The 16,696-nt window shown below is 40.8% G+C and overlaps 1 protein-coding gene and 1 pseudogene across 8 annotated transcripts in view; one reads left to right on the plus strand and one right to left on the minus strand.

Annotated features, from left to right (window-relative positions):
• The window catches only part of NSD1 (nuclear receptor binding SET domain protein 1), a 173,934-nt gene that overhangs the window by 26,573 nt on the left and 130,665 nt on the right, over positions 1-16,696 (minus strand). For all 8 annotated transcript variants that reach the window (XM_010386416.2, XM_010386415.2, XM_030926945.1 and 5 more), the window contains 3 exons: positions 15,057-15,236; positions 5,745-5,901; positions 3,874-4,079 (listed from right to left, as the gene is read on the minus strand). In XM_010386416.2, the coding sequence (XP_010384718.1) occupies positions 3,874-4,079; positions 5,745-5,901; positions 15,057-15,236 (543 nt within the window). The remainder of the gene's footprint in view (positions 1-3,873; positions 4,080-5,744; positions 5,902-15,056; positions 15,237-16,696) is intronic.
• Positions 7,105-8,377, plus strand: LOC104680449 (annotated as a pseudogene).

The raw sequence follows: 16,696 nt of genomic DNA on the forward strand, positions 1-16,696 counted from the left end.
GAAACTCCATTTTTTATACAAAAATTGACCAACGCTATATGAAAAAGAAAACACATAACAGCTATTTTCAAACAGGTAATGTAGTCCGAAGGGTATTCAGACATAGTATTAAGACAAAACATAATCTAGAACTCAATGGCTATACAGACTACCACCCTTTAGATCACAGGTGTCCAACCATTTGAATACGAGGACTTTTTTGCTTATCTGTGGTGGTGGATATCATAAAAATTATGCACCGACCTTTTTTTTTTTTTTTTTTTTAGCTCATCAGTTATCGTTACTGTTAGTGTATTTTATGTTTGGCCTAAGACAATTCTTCCAATGTGGCCCAGGGAAGCCAAAAGATTAGACAACCGTGCTTTAGATGAGAAAGCAAAGTCACTGCCTTTAGGCCTTTCTTTCCTCAGTCCTAAACCTCCCACTTTTGGAAACATGCTACTTCTTAGGTGCCCCAGATATTGTGCTCACTCTCCTCTGGCAGAAATTCAAAGTTGAAGCTTTGTTCTCCTTCTGGCCTCTTATCCTAAGACTTGTTTTGTAAATATAAACTATTAGCTCTAATGATACACAGATCTTCATAAATAATCTACACTCAAGTCCTGTACATTTCTTTTGAGACAGGGTCTCACTCTAACATCCTGGTTGGAATGCAATGGCACAATCCCAGCTCACTGCAGCCTCGACCTCCTAGGCTGAAGTGATCCTCCCACCTCAGCCTCCCGAGTAGCTGGGACTACTGGCATGCACCACCATGCCAGGCTAATTTTTTTGTAGAGACAAGGTTTTGCCATGTTGCCCAGTCTGGCCTCAGACTCCTAAGGTCAAGGTATCTGTTTGCCTCAGCCTCCCAAAGTGTTACGATTACACACGAGTTACTATGCCCGGCCCCTGTATTTTCTCATGCTTAAAAGATTGCAATATCTGAAAAGTCCAACAAAATCTTAAGATTCTCATTCTGCACTTAAAACTGTTAATTCATTTTTCTTCACCCACATTAAAAACTCTGAGAATCCCATTCTTCCCACTTTCTCTGTGCCTTTCCCCAAGCTCTGTCATCCTTTAAAGAAACTCTCCCCTCTGACCCATCCTTTTCTTCATTTCCTTGTTTGTATGTGTTCCATGGAGTCATCTAAATTGTCCTAAAATGTGTCCTTTCCAGAATCATCTAAATTGTCCTAAAATGTGTTCTTCTAAGGAGGCAGACTAGGACATTATTCGGCATGTATTCCTTAACATCTATCCAATATAAATCATATTCTCCATCCCCATGAACAATTCACTGTTAGTCTCATTCTTTCTTTCTTTTTTGGTGGTGGTGGGGGCGGGGGGTGGGTGGGTAGACACACAGTCTCGCTTGCTCTGTTACCCAGGCTGGAGTGCAGTGGCATCAGCCTCTGCCTCCCGGGTTCCAGCGATTTTCCTCCCTCAGCCTCCCGAGTAGCTGGGATTACAGGTGCACATCACCATGCCTGGCTAATTTTTTTTTTTTTTTTTTTGAGATGGAGTCTCGCTCTGTCACCCGGGCTGGAGTGCAGTGGCGCAATCTCAGCTCACTGCAAGCTCCGCCTCCTGAGTTTACGCCATTCTCCTGCCTCAGCCTCCGGAGTAGCTGGGACTACAGGCGCCCGCCACTTCGCCCGGCTAGTTTTTTGTATTTTTTAGTAGAGACGGGGTTTCACTGTGTTAGCCAGGATGGTCTTGATCTTCTGACCTCGTGATCCGCCCGTCTCGGCCTCCCAAAGTGCTGGGATTACAGGCTTGAGCCACCGCGCCCGGCCTAATTTTTTAAAATTTTTAGTAGAGACAGGGTTTCAATGTGTTGGCTAGGCTGATCTCGAACTCCTGACCTCAAAGGATCCACCTGCCTAGCCTCCCAAAGTGCTGGGATTACAGGCGTGAGCCACCTTGTCCAGCAGTCTCGCCATTTCTGCCTCTCACTGATTTTCCCACGTGCAGCCTCTCACCTTTTAAACGGCCCAACAATGTCGCAGGCTGAAGTTTTTAAAACTCTGCTCTAATTAGGGAGCTAGTTAGATCTTCATCCTTTCAGGAAAATAGCCCAGTACTCCCCCAACCATGTGCTGAAACCATCCCAAATCCTTGGAGGTTGCTAACTCAGGATTTTATTAACAGATTCAACATGTGCTTTCCCATGTGATGTCTTCTTGATAAAATGTATCACATTTTAAGTCCTTTTCCTTCTTCAAAGTCAGTGTAGAGGTTAAGAGTTTAGATTCTGGCTCTACTATCAGAGTGAGAAACCTTCCTCTATCACTTACTGGTATTGATACGTTGGGGGCAAGTACTTTAACATTAATGTGCCTCAGTTTCCTCACCTGCAAGATCAGGATGGTATCTACCTCATAGGGTTATCATTAAGCACTTAAAGCAGAAAATAAACAATGAACAGGGTCTGGCAAACAAAAATGGTAACTATTATTATTATGATGATTCATTCCTCAGAGTCACTTAGTAATCATCTATGACTTCCAAACATTGCTCCCCAACTTCCTCTTGCTCTATTCCCACAGCATATACAATGCACACTTCTGCCGCAATATTAATACCAAAATCCCAGCAGATATTTCGACTGCTGTTATCTATTTCAGATTCCCCTGCAAAAATACAAGTTCCAAGAAGTCACAGGCACCTAGAAACTCCCTCACTGAGGCAGAATCTCAGAGCTTAGGCAGGCTCAGACCTGAGGTATTCCTTATACTCTACCTTCTCCCCCAACCTCAGTGGTGGCCAGATCTGTGCAGGCCAAAACACTGGTCACTTGATCCCTGACCACCTGAGATTACAAGACTCAAGACCTCAGCTCCTGAAGTATTAGTACTAATAGCACAGTACTATGTATTTTTGTATTAGCAGTAGAACTGATAGATAGCCCATATCTCTGTATAGAAACCACAAGGCAAACAGGTTAAGTGAGGAGCTACTAAAATAACATGTGGCAAACAGAACCTTTGTTAAACTTGTTCCCTATCGACATTACTCCCATTCCCTAACCAGGAAGCTTTATCTGCTTAGAATCTTTTTCCATGTCACTTGCTTAGAATCCCTTTTCATCTCACCCTATAGACAAAATCTTACACAGATGCTCCTCATGTTAACAATTGGTTTACCTGGATATAACCCCATCATAAGCTGAGGAACATAATGGAAGTGCATCATTGTAAAGCTGTAAGTTGGACCATTTTGACTTCGGAACCATTTGTACTTTAAGGACCAAATATATTAAATAGCAAGAGATGTATTATCTTTCGAAGGACAGCTAGAGGAAGAAGGTAATTACCACTAAGGGGATACCAATTATGTACTCTGCAGGGACACTTTTTATAATCCCACTGAATTCCTAGTTCTGCTGATAACAGGGTACCCTGCCTTCATTGCTAGGCCAGTTTACAAAACTTTATTTTGATTCAGAGCATTTATGCTTTGATCTTTACTAGTTTGCTCTACAATATCTGGTGAATTTTGTTTCTTTCCAACAAGCTTTAAAAAAGAAAGAAAAGAAAAGAAAAGACAAGACCAAACTCCCTGGGGCAAATGTAGCTCTGCTAGAGTCTAGCAAACTGAAGTGTTTCTTCTATGAAATAGTTTCAGAACTCCATTATTTGATGGAATGCTGAGAAAGCAACTGATAAGTCAAAAAAAAGCTCAAGGAAATTCTAATTAAGTAAAGATTAAGGTTCAAAAATAATGAGTTACATGGGTCAACTTCCTTGCAAAATACGGTATTTGTAGCCACATAATGTCCTGAGAGGACAAAGGCAGTTTCAAAATGGAGCATATGTGAATTCTAAAACAGAGCACTCAGGCAACAGAGGTATATGTTTGCCTGAGAAACAAAAAGGATAAAGTTACCTTTTTTATATGTACCATCCACTCCTTTGCCCATCTTATCCTTGCTGCTCACATCACCCTCCATGTAAGGGAAGACTCGGGCCTGGTGAGTCCACAAATAGTCATTAGATCCAAAAAAGAGGACAGGGAACTCTCCCACATCATGTCTCATCTTATCAATGTTGGAAGGAACAGCTCGAGGATGGCAGATCTCGGCTGGCCACCACCTGGGAAAGGTGAAAAAGAGAAGGGAAACCTCTAGAAAGCTGCAAAGCATTAGGAAAATAATCTACTCATATAAGAGTAAGGATTAGCAATGTCTGTCTGTCCACATTAAAGTCCATCTTACGGCATTCTTACAACCTAACTAGAACACAAACAATTGTATGTGCTAGAAGCTGGAAAACCCCTGTCCACATTCTTATATAGGCACACACTCCCTTAGACTCAATTATTCAACTTCAAGGACTCTACCTAAAAAAAAAATGATATAGGAACAGACACTTATGACAATAACATTCACTGAAGCTTTATAAAAAGGAAAAACTGCAAAAAATATAAATGCTCAACATCAAGAAAATAATAGTATTACCCATGGTATACTATACAAAATAAAATACAATTTGGCCTTTAAAAAGGAAACTTTGAATAATTATAGAAGAACAGCACCAAGAAATCAAAACACAAACACACACAAACAAAATCAAAGAATGTAAATTACTACACAACTATTTTAGGGAGACAATATGGTATTACCTATTAAAGCTGGAAACCTCTATCTACCTACTTTACTCCAGAAAATGCCCTAGAGAAGGCCCTAAGTATATAAACCAAATATATACTTGTATATAAGTGTATACTTACAATCAAGGTCCCAAGTATATAAACCAAGAAAAACTGACCAAATGTTCACAGTCCAAACAGGAAAATGGGTAAGTGAACTAGACATTATGTGACTGTATAAAGGAACAGTGAACTATGAATGAACCAGCATACTATACTATGATGAATCTCAGGGGCATAGAAGTGAATGAAAAAAGTTGCAGAAAAATATATCAACAATAATTCCTTTACATAAAGGTCTAAAACATACCAAAGAAAACATTAAACTCTCACAGAACAGCGAAGGAATGAAAAAGCTAAAATTTAGTATAGTGATTACCTCTGGGGGTAGGAGAGAATGGAATCAGGGCATGGAATAGACCTCAAAAGTACCAATAGTGTTCTATTTATTTAAGTGGAAGGTACATACACAGGTGTCACTTTTGTTATTCTTTAAAATTATGCATGTTACATCCTTTGTGCTTTCCACATTCAATCAAAATATTTTTAAAAAGAAAAAATGGCTGGGCACAGTGACATGTACCTGTAGTCCCAGCTACTCAGGAGGCTGAGGTGGCAGGATCGCTTAAGCCCAGAAGTTTGAAGTTGCAGTGAGCAATGATCACACCACTGCACTCCAGCCCGGGTGACAGAGGATACCCTGTCTCAAAACAAACAACCCAAGACACAAAACAGTAATAATCTGTAAAGACAGTTATTTTGGATGGTGGGGGGACATAACTGTGGATTGGTACATTTGGGAGTACATATGCTGAAATGTTAACAATGTACCTGCCTTATGAGATTATTAGTGTGTTTTCATTAAAAAAAAACTTTCCAAAAAATACATAAAAGAAAAAAAATTTTTCCACAGAGAACATGTATTATTCCTATAATTGCAAATCATAAAGTTAGGCTTCTTTTCCTATAAGGAAAAACATCAATAAAAAGAGGGGAGGAGTACCATGCCTAATTAAGTAGATCATTAGAAAATACATTAAGCATTGTATATGAGAGGTCTCAAGAAACAAAGGACAGTAAAAGAAATGAGTGCTATTCTCCAGGATTACCTGTATCGTCCAACTTTTACCCAGACAATCTCCCTGTAGTGTGGCTTTTTGCCTGCCTTACAGTCATTGCAATACCAGTTTCCTTCAGGGATATCAATGTTCAGGCATTCACGATGAAAAGCAGCAGGGCAAGAATCACAGCACAGAAGGCTGCCTCCTGTGGGAATAAAAAAAAAAGTGGCATTCAGATCACAATACCGCATTTAAGAACCCAGTTAAAATAGCTTTTGCTCAGCTCTTAACCAGCTTAGGGCTTATTAGTTTAACTAGTTATCCAGAAAATCTATGCTGAAGAAGTATTCCCGCTCCAACATTCCTGAACACTGCTCCCCTGAAAGCTTGTTAGATTCACAGCTAATAAACATGAGATCCTATTGGCAAAATTAAGTTAAAGCAATGAAGTCACAAGGGAACCTATAAAAGTCATGTATGTGTAGATCCCATACGCATATATATATATATTTCTTTCTTTCTCTTCACTAAAAGACATACTAAATAAAAACATTATCAGTGACACACAATGACCAGAGTATAAACAGCATAAGCTTTATTTAACTCTAGTCAGGTTCAGGTTGGAATTCTAGCTCTAGGACTACATGCCTTTGAGAAATTCACTTTCCTTGCTGAGCTATAATTTCCTCAGCGGTAAGGAGTTTTCTCTAACAAACAATAACCACATTTGTTTGAGGACTCACCTAGTTAATAAATCACCTAGTAGCAGCTGACACATAAGTAGTAACTCTATATGGTTAGTTCCTTCCCTCCTTTTAAAATTACTAACTTTTCGGCTGAGTGCAGTGCCTCAGGCCTGTAATCTCAACACTTTGGCAGGTTGCGGTGGGTGGATCACCTGAGGTCAGGAGTTACAGAATAGCCCGGCCAACAGGGTGAAACCCCCTATCTACTAAAAAAATTAGCCAGGTGTGGTGGCACATGCCTGTATTCCCAGCTACTTGGGAGCCGGAGACAGGAGAATTGCTTGAACCTGGGAGGTGGAAGTTGCAGTGAGCCGAGACCGAACCACTGCACTCCAAGCAGTGTGACAGGGCAAGACTCTTGTCTCAAATAAATAAATATATAAATACTTTCAAAACACAGTAGTTTCAGCAGATAGGCAGGCATTTTATTTTGTTGCCAAAAAGAAATGAGCCACACTGTTGCCAGAAATGAGCATGCTTCAAACATGCTAAACTCAAACATGTAATTCCAAGTTTTACCCTTGAAGAGGTGAGTAAAGCCTTAGCAAAGAATATATGCGAGTTAATCTTGTTCTCACTGTGCTTCTTTCACCTCTTAAAATCCTACTACAGAAAAAGGCGGGGGTCTTGGCAACCGGAGGAGTTAGGAGGTGTGGGCCAAGATGGCGGCCGCCGAGGTCGCAAACTGCATCATGGAGGTGTCCTGTGGCCAGGCGGAAAGCAGCGAGAAGCCGTACGTCAAGGGCATAACGTCCAAATATTACTACTTTGACTCCTACGCCCACTTCAGCAATTCCATGTTTCACAACCATCACCTCTTCAAGGACAAGGTAGTGCTGGATGGGGGCACGGAAACAAGCATGTTCGCCAAGGCCGGGCCCGCAACGTCATCGGGATCGAGTGGTTCCACTAGCTCTGAATATGCGGTGAAGATTGTCAAAGCTAACAAGTTAGACCACTTGGTGACCATCATCAAGGGGAAGGTGGCGGAGGTAGAGCTCCGGGTGGAAAAGGTGGACATCATCATCAGCAAGTGGATGGGCTAACTGCCTCTTCTAGGAGTCCATGCTCAACACCGTGCTCCACGCCCGGACAAGTGACGGTCATCGAGGAACGGCAGTACAAAGCCTACAAGATCCACAGGTGGGAGAACGCTTACGGCTTCGATGTCTTGCATCAAAGATGTGGCCATCAAGGAGACCCTAGTGGACCTGGTGGACCTGAAACAGCTGGTCAACAATGCCTGCCTCATAAAGGAGGTAGACATCTACACCGTCAAGGTGGAAGACCTGACCTTCACCTCCCCGTTCTGCCTGCAAGTGAAACAGAATGACTACGTACACGCCCAGGTGGCCTACTTCAACATCGAGTTTATGCACTGCCACAAGAGGACCGGCTTCTCCATCAGCCCCGAGTCCCTGTACACGCACTGGAGGCAGGTGGTGTTTTACATGGAGGACTACCTGACCTTTAAGACGGGCAAGGAGATCTTCGGCACCATCGGCATGTGGCCCAACGCCAAGAACAATTGGGACCTGGACTTCACCGTCAACCTAAATTTCAAGGGCCATCTGTGCGACCTGTCCTGCTCCACAGACTATAGGATGCGCTGAGGCCCGGCTCTCCTACCCTGCACAGGCCCAGGGGCTGAGCGTTACTAGACGATTGCGGGGCTCCCCCTTCCTCTCTCTCCCTCCCTCCCGCAGAGGAAGTTTTAGGGGCCTGGGCTGGGGGGATGGGGAGGGCACATCATGACTGTTTTTCATGACTTAACGTTTTTATATGGTTGCATTTATGCCAATAAATCTTCAGCTGGGAAAGAACAAAAAAAAAATTCCTACTATAAACATACTTCTGTTGGCATTTTATATATAATTTATTCCCATGCTGACTTTTGCCTTTTTTTTTTTTTTTTAACAGTCCAGAGATCTTTTATTTTTTTTAACACCTATGATGCCATGAATTCATAGGGAATAGGTTCCAGCAGCTCAGGCTCCTTCCCATTGGTTCTCACAGTATGCTTCTCTGAGTGGAGCAGGCTAGTGCTTCAGTTGAACCCAGGTAACTTTCTCTTCGGCTTCTTTTTCTGATCATTTTCCTTCACACGTTTCAGGAAGCTATCTTGGCTCTTAGAGTGCTTAATGTGCTCAATATGCACATTGAATCTCTTGCCAAGAATCTTGCCCTTGTTTACAACAATGCCAACAGCGTGCTGGGTAACATTGTAGACTCTCAGTTTTGCCATGGTAACACTAGTGGGGCATTCCTTTTTGAAAAGTACCCATTCCCTTGATGTCTACAATATCACCTTCCTTATAGATTTGCATATATGCAGCCAAAGGAACAACTCCATGTTTTGTAAAAGGCTGAGAGAACATGTATCAGGTGCCTCTCCTCTTTCCCTTTGTGTTTTGACATTTTCGCAAATTACAGGAAGATGGCAGTTCCGGCCAAAAGGACCTTTACTTACTAATTCTCTTCAACAAGCTCTAAAAATAAGAGTGGAAGTTTTATTTGTTTTTTGTTGGGGCCAGGGGTGTGTTTCAGATCAGACTCCTACTTCAACTGGAAAAGCTCGCCTTTTGTCTGTATTGTATAGTGAAGCTCAGATTCAGAGTAAGATTATATTTGGAAATGCATCTGCTGCTAAAAAACAAGTCTGAAGAACAATTATACAGTCCCAAACTCTATTTAGCTATTTTGGTAATCAAATAACCTAAGAATGGTACACTAACAGTGACATAAATTCAACTAGCCCAGTGGCAGGATACCTTCCTGCAACATTCGTATCTATGCTTAGTCACTTGCCGAATTACAACTTGTTTAGTCTGCTTACATAGTCTTAGGAGAAAAATCTTCCTTTCATTAAACTGGCATTCATGATGCACTAGAAATATTTCATGTACAAAAAGGCACTCAAAGAAGGATATAACACTAAAAGAAACCTGGATAAAAGAAAACCCACTGAATAAAGGTCAAAGGTCAGAGCTGAGGGGACAAAGTGTCAAGCACCTCTGTATTTCAGGACAGAGCCCAATGCAGATTGAGCTGAGGAAGAACATGAGGCAAGAAATCAATAGAACTACTCTGGGTAGATAGATGGAAAGCAGGAAAGGAGGGTCTATCTAGTGACACTAGAGGTAATATATAGGAGAAAGCCGGAAAACCAGGAAGAGAGAAGAGGGAAACCTGCATGAGTCATTAAAACAAAGATGAAATGAGACACTTGGTGGAAGAGGGAAAGAAAGAGAAAATGCATTTTAAACATACTGCTAAATTGAAAGGGTCCAATTCCTTACAATTTGAAATTTACCAATTATCCTACTACCCGGGTTAACTACCTTTAGTCCTCTCCTTTACATGAGGGGAAAAAAAAGTTGTAAGACTATTTTCTATCCCTGTTCACTAAACGCAGGATAATCTTAGTTTATGGGAGCAGTCCTTGGGCTTTTTGGCCTCAGGCTTTCCTTAAATTTACAGGACCACATTATGCTCTTGAAAAATTACAAAGAAACCCAAAGTGATTTTGTGTATACAAGGTATACTACAGATATTTGCCAGAGATAAATTAAAACTAAAAAAATGTTGTTTCTAAATTCATTTTAAGTATCTAATTCATTTTATTATTTTTAAATTTTTATTTCCTAGTTCCTGCAAACAGATACTAAGAATTAATTCATTAAACATGATTAACATTTTAATAAAAACTATACGTTTCCTCATTTTCGTCACACAGGGTGGAGTGCAGTGGTGTGATCTCAGCTCACTGAAACCTCCGCCTGACAGGTTCAAGCGATTCTCCTGCCTCAGCCTCCCGAGCCACGCCAATTTTTTTTTTTTTTTTTTTTTTTTTTTTTTTTTTTTTAAGAGATGGGGTTTTTTGCCAGGTTGGCCAGGCTTGTCTGGAACTCCTGGATTCAACTGATCTGCCACCTCGGCCTCCCAAAGTGCTGGGATTATAGGCGCGAGTCATTGCACCCGACACATTTTTGCAAACATTTTATTTTTTTTTGAGACAGGGTCTCGCTTTGTCATACAGGCTGGAGTGCAGGCACACGATTTCAACTCACTGCAACCTCCGCTCCCTGGTTCAAGTGACTCTTCTGCCTCAGCCTCCTGAGTAGCTGGGCCTACAGGCATGCACCACCACGCCCAGCTAATTTTTGTATTTTTAGTAGAGACCGGTTTCGCCATGTTGGCCAGGCTGGTCCTGAACTCCTGGCCTCAAGTGATCCTTCTGCCTCCCAAAGTGCTAGGATTACAGGCATAAGCCACCGTGTAGAGCCCATTGTAGCAAATATTTTAAATTGCATTTGTTGCAATATGTTATATGACACACATGAAGAAAGTATAGCCTCTCAGATATATTGCTGGAAAAGAATGCTAAAATAACCTGTTCAATAACTATGGATATTCATTCTTTGATGCTATACTAAAACTCCACAGTGTAGAGTTTAGTTGCAATGTGGAAACTGAAACTATGTCACTAAACTTAAAACGACTACACTAAAATTCATTGATCTGTCTTCTACTTTGAATGGATCTTTTACACATGCAAGGTTTTTAACATCATGCATTAGCTATATTAAAAATATTGCCTCATCTCTACTAAAAATACAAAAAATTGGCTGGGCATGGTGGCACACACCTGTAGTCCCAGCTACTCGGGAGGCTGAGGCAGGAGGATCACTTGAACCCGGGAGGAGGGGGTTGCAGTGAGTCGAGATCGCGCCACTGCACTCTAGCCTGAGGACAGAGCCAGACTCTGTCTCAAAAAAAAAAAAAAAAAAAAGTTCATTGAGTCATATGCATCTTCGAAATGGCCTATTATAATACTTTTAAAATCACATTTATTAATACTACCATGATCCCATCAGTAAGTACTAAGAAGCTGTCAAGTTGAAGGTAGAAGATAATAGTTTATGAAAATTTTATTTTCACTTAAAAGCTCAAATTTTATCATTGGCCATTATTTTGCAGTTGTTTTTCTTGAATTGACAGGCTCGCAGTTGTTCATTTTCAAGTAAATGTCTGCTACATATCCAAGCATGAATAACCACAGTTTATCAGTAACTCTTACAATTAAAAACGGTGTTCCATGAACAATGTGGATAGTTCAGCCTGAAACTCAGTTGCATGAGTGCTTTAACTCATGATAACCATCAGTATGCAAAGAAACGGCTTTATGTGTACTTCCCACTTCATCACAGAGAACAGGGAAACAATGTTCACTTCATGGACAGGATACAATAAAACTAAGGTGTTTTACTTCAAGAAACTTCTAAGGTAAAACTGCCATGCTTTTACTGCGAGTAGGTGATGATACAGAACGCAATGACTGCTTATTTGTATTGGTTTGGAAGTATTGCCTTGGTTTATACTAAGGTGGCAGCAGTTTTACCCATCCACTGACTGTGTACTATCTTTCAGATTTCAACTAAGCGAACAAAGCTTCCAGAATTAACTAAACGCCAGTCTTTGGCTACAGAGACAATATATCGCAAGTAAGGAAAATTATTTTTTTACAGAATTATTGGCATAAACATACAAATCTCCTTAGTGATGTGAATTCAAAATATGTGAGACAAGTCTCAACCAATTTAGAAAGTTTATTTTGCCAAGGTGAAGAACACGTCCATGACACAACCTCAGGAGATCCTGGCAACATGTGCCCAAGGTGGTGGGGGTACAGCTTGCTTTTATATATTTTAGGGAGATAAGAGACATCAGTATGTGTAACACTGTCATTGGTTCTGGGAGGGGCTTGGGGTTCCAGGTCATAAGTAGGTAAAAAACAAAAGGTTGCATTCTTTTGAGTCCTTCATCAGCCTTTCACTGAATATACAATTTAATCTGGCTCAGTGAATCTGCATTTTTACATAAACAATAGGGCAGAGGAAGCAATCAGGTACGCATTTGTCTCAGATGAGCATAGGGATGACTTTCTGTCCCACACCAGTAAAGATAAGCTATCGGTTTCCACTGCCAGGGTGAAATTCAACAGAACACAGCAGTTCTCCTGTCTCAGCCTCCCAAGCAGCTGGGATTACAGGCTTCCGCCATCACACCTGGCTAATTTTTGTATTTTCAGTAGAGACGGGGTTTCACCATGTTGGCCAGGCTGGTCTCAAACTCCTGACCTCAGGTGATCCACCTGCCTCAGCCTCCGAAAGTGCTGGGATTAGAGGTGTGAGCCACGTCGCCTGGCCTGTAGCTGTATTATTGAGGAATAAAATGGGAGGCAGGTTTTCCTGATGTAGTTCCAAGCTTGACTTTTCCCTTGACTTAGTGATTTGGGGCTCCAAATTTTCCTTTTGTGGATTTATTTTCCTTTCACAGTGATAGCTTTTTTTTTTTTTGGTTATTTTTTGTTTTGTTTTGTTTTGTTTATGAGGTCAGTCTCACTATATTGCCCAGCCTGGTCTTGAATTCCTGGGCTCAAGCAATCCTCCCACCTTGGCCTCCTGAATAGCTGGGACTACAGGCATGCACCAACGTGTTCAGCTTCTTAGTGATATCTTAAGAAAGAGGAAAGAAAAAGAAGGTATTGTTTTCTTGGAGGAAGTCATCTTGCAGGGAAAGTGGATAATAACAAAGATAATTTTTAGAAGAAAATCAAACAAAATGAGGCAGGCTGTGGAAAAAGCCCTACAGAGAATTAAAAATGAGACCAGAGACCATTTAAGCTTATTTTCTCACTGTGCAAGGGTTTTAATCATATCTTTTCATTTAATTGATGCTATGTGATAAATATGACTGTGTGATAGGGAATAGAGCCTATATTTTATAAACAAGCAAACCAAGACTTAGTAAAGCAATTTGACTAAAGAGACAAGCCAGAATTCAAACCTGGACTTCAAGATTCGAAGTATAATGCTCATTCTTTTACATATATTGACTCTTTATAAAATTAATCCCTCAGAATGTTCAGAGCCAGCCAGGTTTTCAGGAAATTGTATAATTAATAAGTAGATAACAAAAAAATTATTTCCAAGTAACTACTAAATCAACAAAACAAAATCTGAAAATAAAAGAGAAAACTGAAGAACTGGTGCTACCCTCATCATGAGAAGATAGTGGAGCAAAGTCCACAAGGAACCTAGAAAAATACCATTACAAAATACCAATACCACTACCATGAACTTAGAAAAGTATCATTTACCTTTGTACTAGATATCCTTCTAGTACAAAGGCAAATGATGCCTGGAAGCAGAGAAATGAGCACCTGTGGGCTCACAAAGTTCAGACAACCAAGAGAAAAACTGAAATAAGGAATTCAGAACTTTAAGTATTACGGTTAACATACTGGTGATGAGTGCTAAAATCTTCCATTTAACTAGCAAAAATCAAGTTGTCAGGGATGATAAGCATAGAAAAGAAAATATGTGAAAGGTTAACACTAACTCTGTTCTAAAAAACAAGTATTTTAAAAATGAATAAAATGGCCGGGCACACTGGCTCACGCCTGTAATCCTAGCACTTTGGGGAAACCGAGGAGAGTGGATCAACTGAGGTCAGAAGTTAAGAGACCAGCCTGGCCAACATGGTGAAACCCCAACTCCACCAAAAAAAAAAAAAAAAAAAAAAAAAAATTAGTGGGGCACAAATCCCAGCTACTCAGGAGGCTGAGGCAGGAGAATCACTTGAACCAGTGGGGGCGGGGTGGGGAGCAGTGCGGGGGCAGGGGTTGCAGTGAGCAGAGATTGCACCACTTCACTCCAGCCTGGGCGAAAGAGCGAAGAATAAAATATACAGAAAATTTATCTTTCTTCTACGTTATCTTTTAAGAACTAATATTCCTTACAATGAGAAAATATGTAACTAAAGTTCACAAATCCCTTCACTTTTTCGATCACGTTCACTCTTTTTCTATTAATTTGCATAAAATTGCTTGTTAAAACACAATTACATGATAATACTATTTTCAAGAATTGTTTCTATCTAGGTATCTGACCTATCTGCTGACATGCATGAATGTCTGGAGTAATGCCACTTAATATTAAGCAATGATTTCTTTTTCTGGTGGTGGAATTAAGTGAATTTTTGTCTTTACTGCTTCAATTGTTTATCATTTTAACAAAACTCAAGTCATTATTCAAAATAAGAAAAATAAAACCTCTCCCTATTTGGCAACAAAGCCAAGTTTTAAAAGTTCTGCTGGACAGGCGCAGTTCAGCACTTTGGGAGGCCAAGGCGGGCGGATCACTTGAGGTCAGGAGTTTGAGATCAGCCTGGCCAACACGGTAAAATCCTGTCTCTACTAAAAATACAAAAAATTCGTCAGGCGTGGTGGTGGGCACCTGTAATCCCAGCTACTCAGGAGGCTGAGGCAGGAGAATTGCTTAAACCTGGGAGGTGGAGGTTGCAGTGAGCTGAGATTGTGCCACAGCACTCCAGCTTGGGCAACAGAGTGAAATGCTGTCTCAAAAAAATAAAAAAACAAGTTTTGCTATATAATCATTAATTTGGGACATCATTTCCTTAATGGCAGATGAATAGTATCATTTCTAATATTGTTTCCAGTGGCAATATGATGAAAAGTTTTTTTGTTCCAATTAAAACATTGATTTAATCCCTTTTTAGACTACAAATAGAGGAAGAAGTGATTTCTTACCTTCTGAGCACACAAAGCACCAGCTAACATTAACATGCTCATGATTTCGGCAGCCTCGCCTAGGGGTAAAGTGATTAGGGCAGATGATACTATTAGATGCAAGGATCTTTGACCCAGCAGCCAGGCAAAAGTCATTGGCGTGGTATGCCACAGGACAGCGGACACAGCGCATCAATCGACCTAAAGCAGGAAAATCAGGGACGAGCAAAAGAAAAACAAAAATATTAAATATAAAAAGAATGTGAGTTATTCAAGTCTATTTGTTAGTATTGAAAAAATGTCACAAATAGAAGAATGACCACTAAGATGATGGATCTTAAACATTCGATCCACCAAGAAAACTCAGATGGGAGCTATGTGATAAGTCTCCAAAAGGAACCAAAACCCGTTAACTGTCAGTGAGTCTGCTTCAACAAGGGAAAGCCCAACTCAAACCACTGTCCTGACAGCTAGGAAATCAGCCCCAGAATAAATAGGGAGAGGGGAGAGAACAATAATGCTTGCCTGGAACTCTGTGATTCTTAAAGCTTTTCAAGTGAACGAACCTCTCTACCATCTCCAGAGGAAATACATCCCCTCAAATACTTTATCTATTATAAACCATCACTGAACCACCACCAAAACCTCTAATGCAATCTGTAATAACAATTAAAAATAAGAAAGTAGCCAATAGTTAAACTGCAACTCTTTTCATTTTTCTTTGTATTAATAAAGACATGGGGTTTTTCCCTATATTGCCAAGGCTGGACATGACCTCAAAGTCCATGTGCTCAAACAGTCCTCCCACTTCCTGCTTTACCTTCCCAAGAAGCTGGAACTACAGGTGTACACCATCATAGTCATCGAAACTGCAATTTTGATCCAACAAGTTAAATTACTTATGAGACCCATTAGGCCAGGACATAATCCTAAAAAAGGTACTGACAGTCTGATTAAAAGAAACATCAACACTGCTAAATTTTGCCTCCTTAATCCTCTATGGAAAAAGTTAAGGCTCTTTTGGCAAACATGAATTTACCAGCAGAGATACAGTATTGGGTTTTTCCAGGCACGGTGGCTCACACCTGTAATCCCAGGACTTTGGACGGTCAAGTCAGGCAGATCACCTGAGGTCAGGGGTTCCAGAACAGTCTGGACAACATGGTGAAACCCCGTCTATACTAAAATCATAAAAAGTAGCAGGGAGTGGTGGCAAGCACCTGTAATCCAAGCTACTCCAGGGGCTGAGGCATGAGAATCTCTTGAACCTCTGGGAGGTGGACATTGCAGTGAGTTGAGATCACACTGGGCAACAGAGCGAGACTTCCTGTTTTAAAACAAAACAAAACAAACAAAAAACAAAAACACGCTAGGTGAGGTGGCTCATGCCTATAATCCCAGCACTTTGGGAGGCCGAGGCAGGCGGATTACCTGAGGTCAGGAGTTCGAGACCAGACTGACCAATATGATGAAACCCTGTCTCTACTAAAAATACAAAAATTAGCTGGGCATGGTGGCATGTGCCTGTAATCCCAGCTAGTCAGGAGGCTGAGACAGGAGAATCATTTGAACCCGGGAGGTGAGGTTGCAGTGAGCCAAAATCGTGCCATTGCACTCCAGCCTAGGCAACAAAAGTGAAATTCCATCTCAAAAAAAAAAAC

This window comes from Rhinopithecus roxellana, chromosome 3 (genome assembly GCF_007565055.1).
Source record: "Rhinopithecus roxellana isolate Shanxi Qingling chromosome 3, ASM756505v1, whole genome shotgun sequence".
In the NCBI taxonomy this organism is placed as follows: domain Eukaryota; kingdom Metazoa; phylum Chordata; class Mammalia; order Primates; family Cercopithecidae; genus Rhinopithecus; species Rhinopithecus roxellana.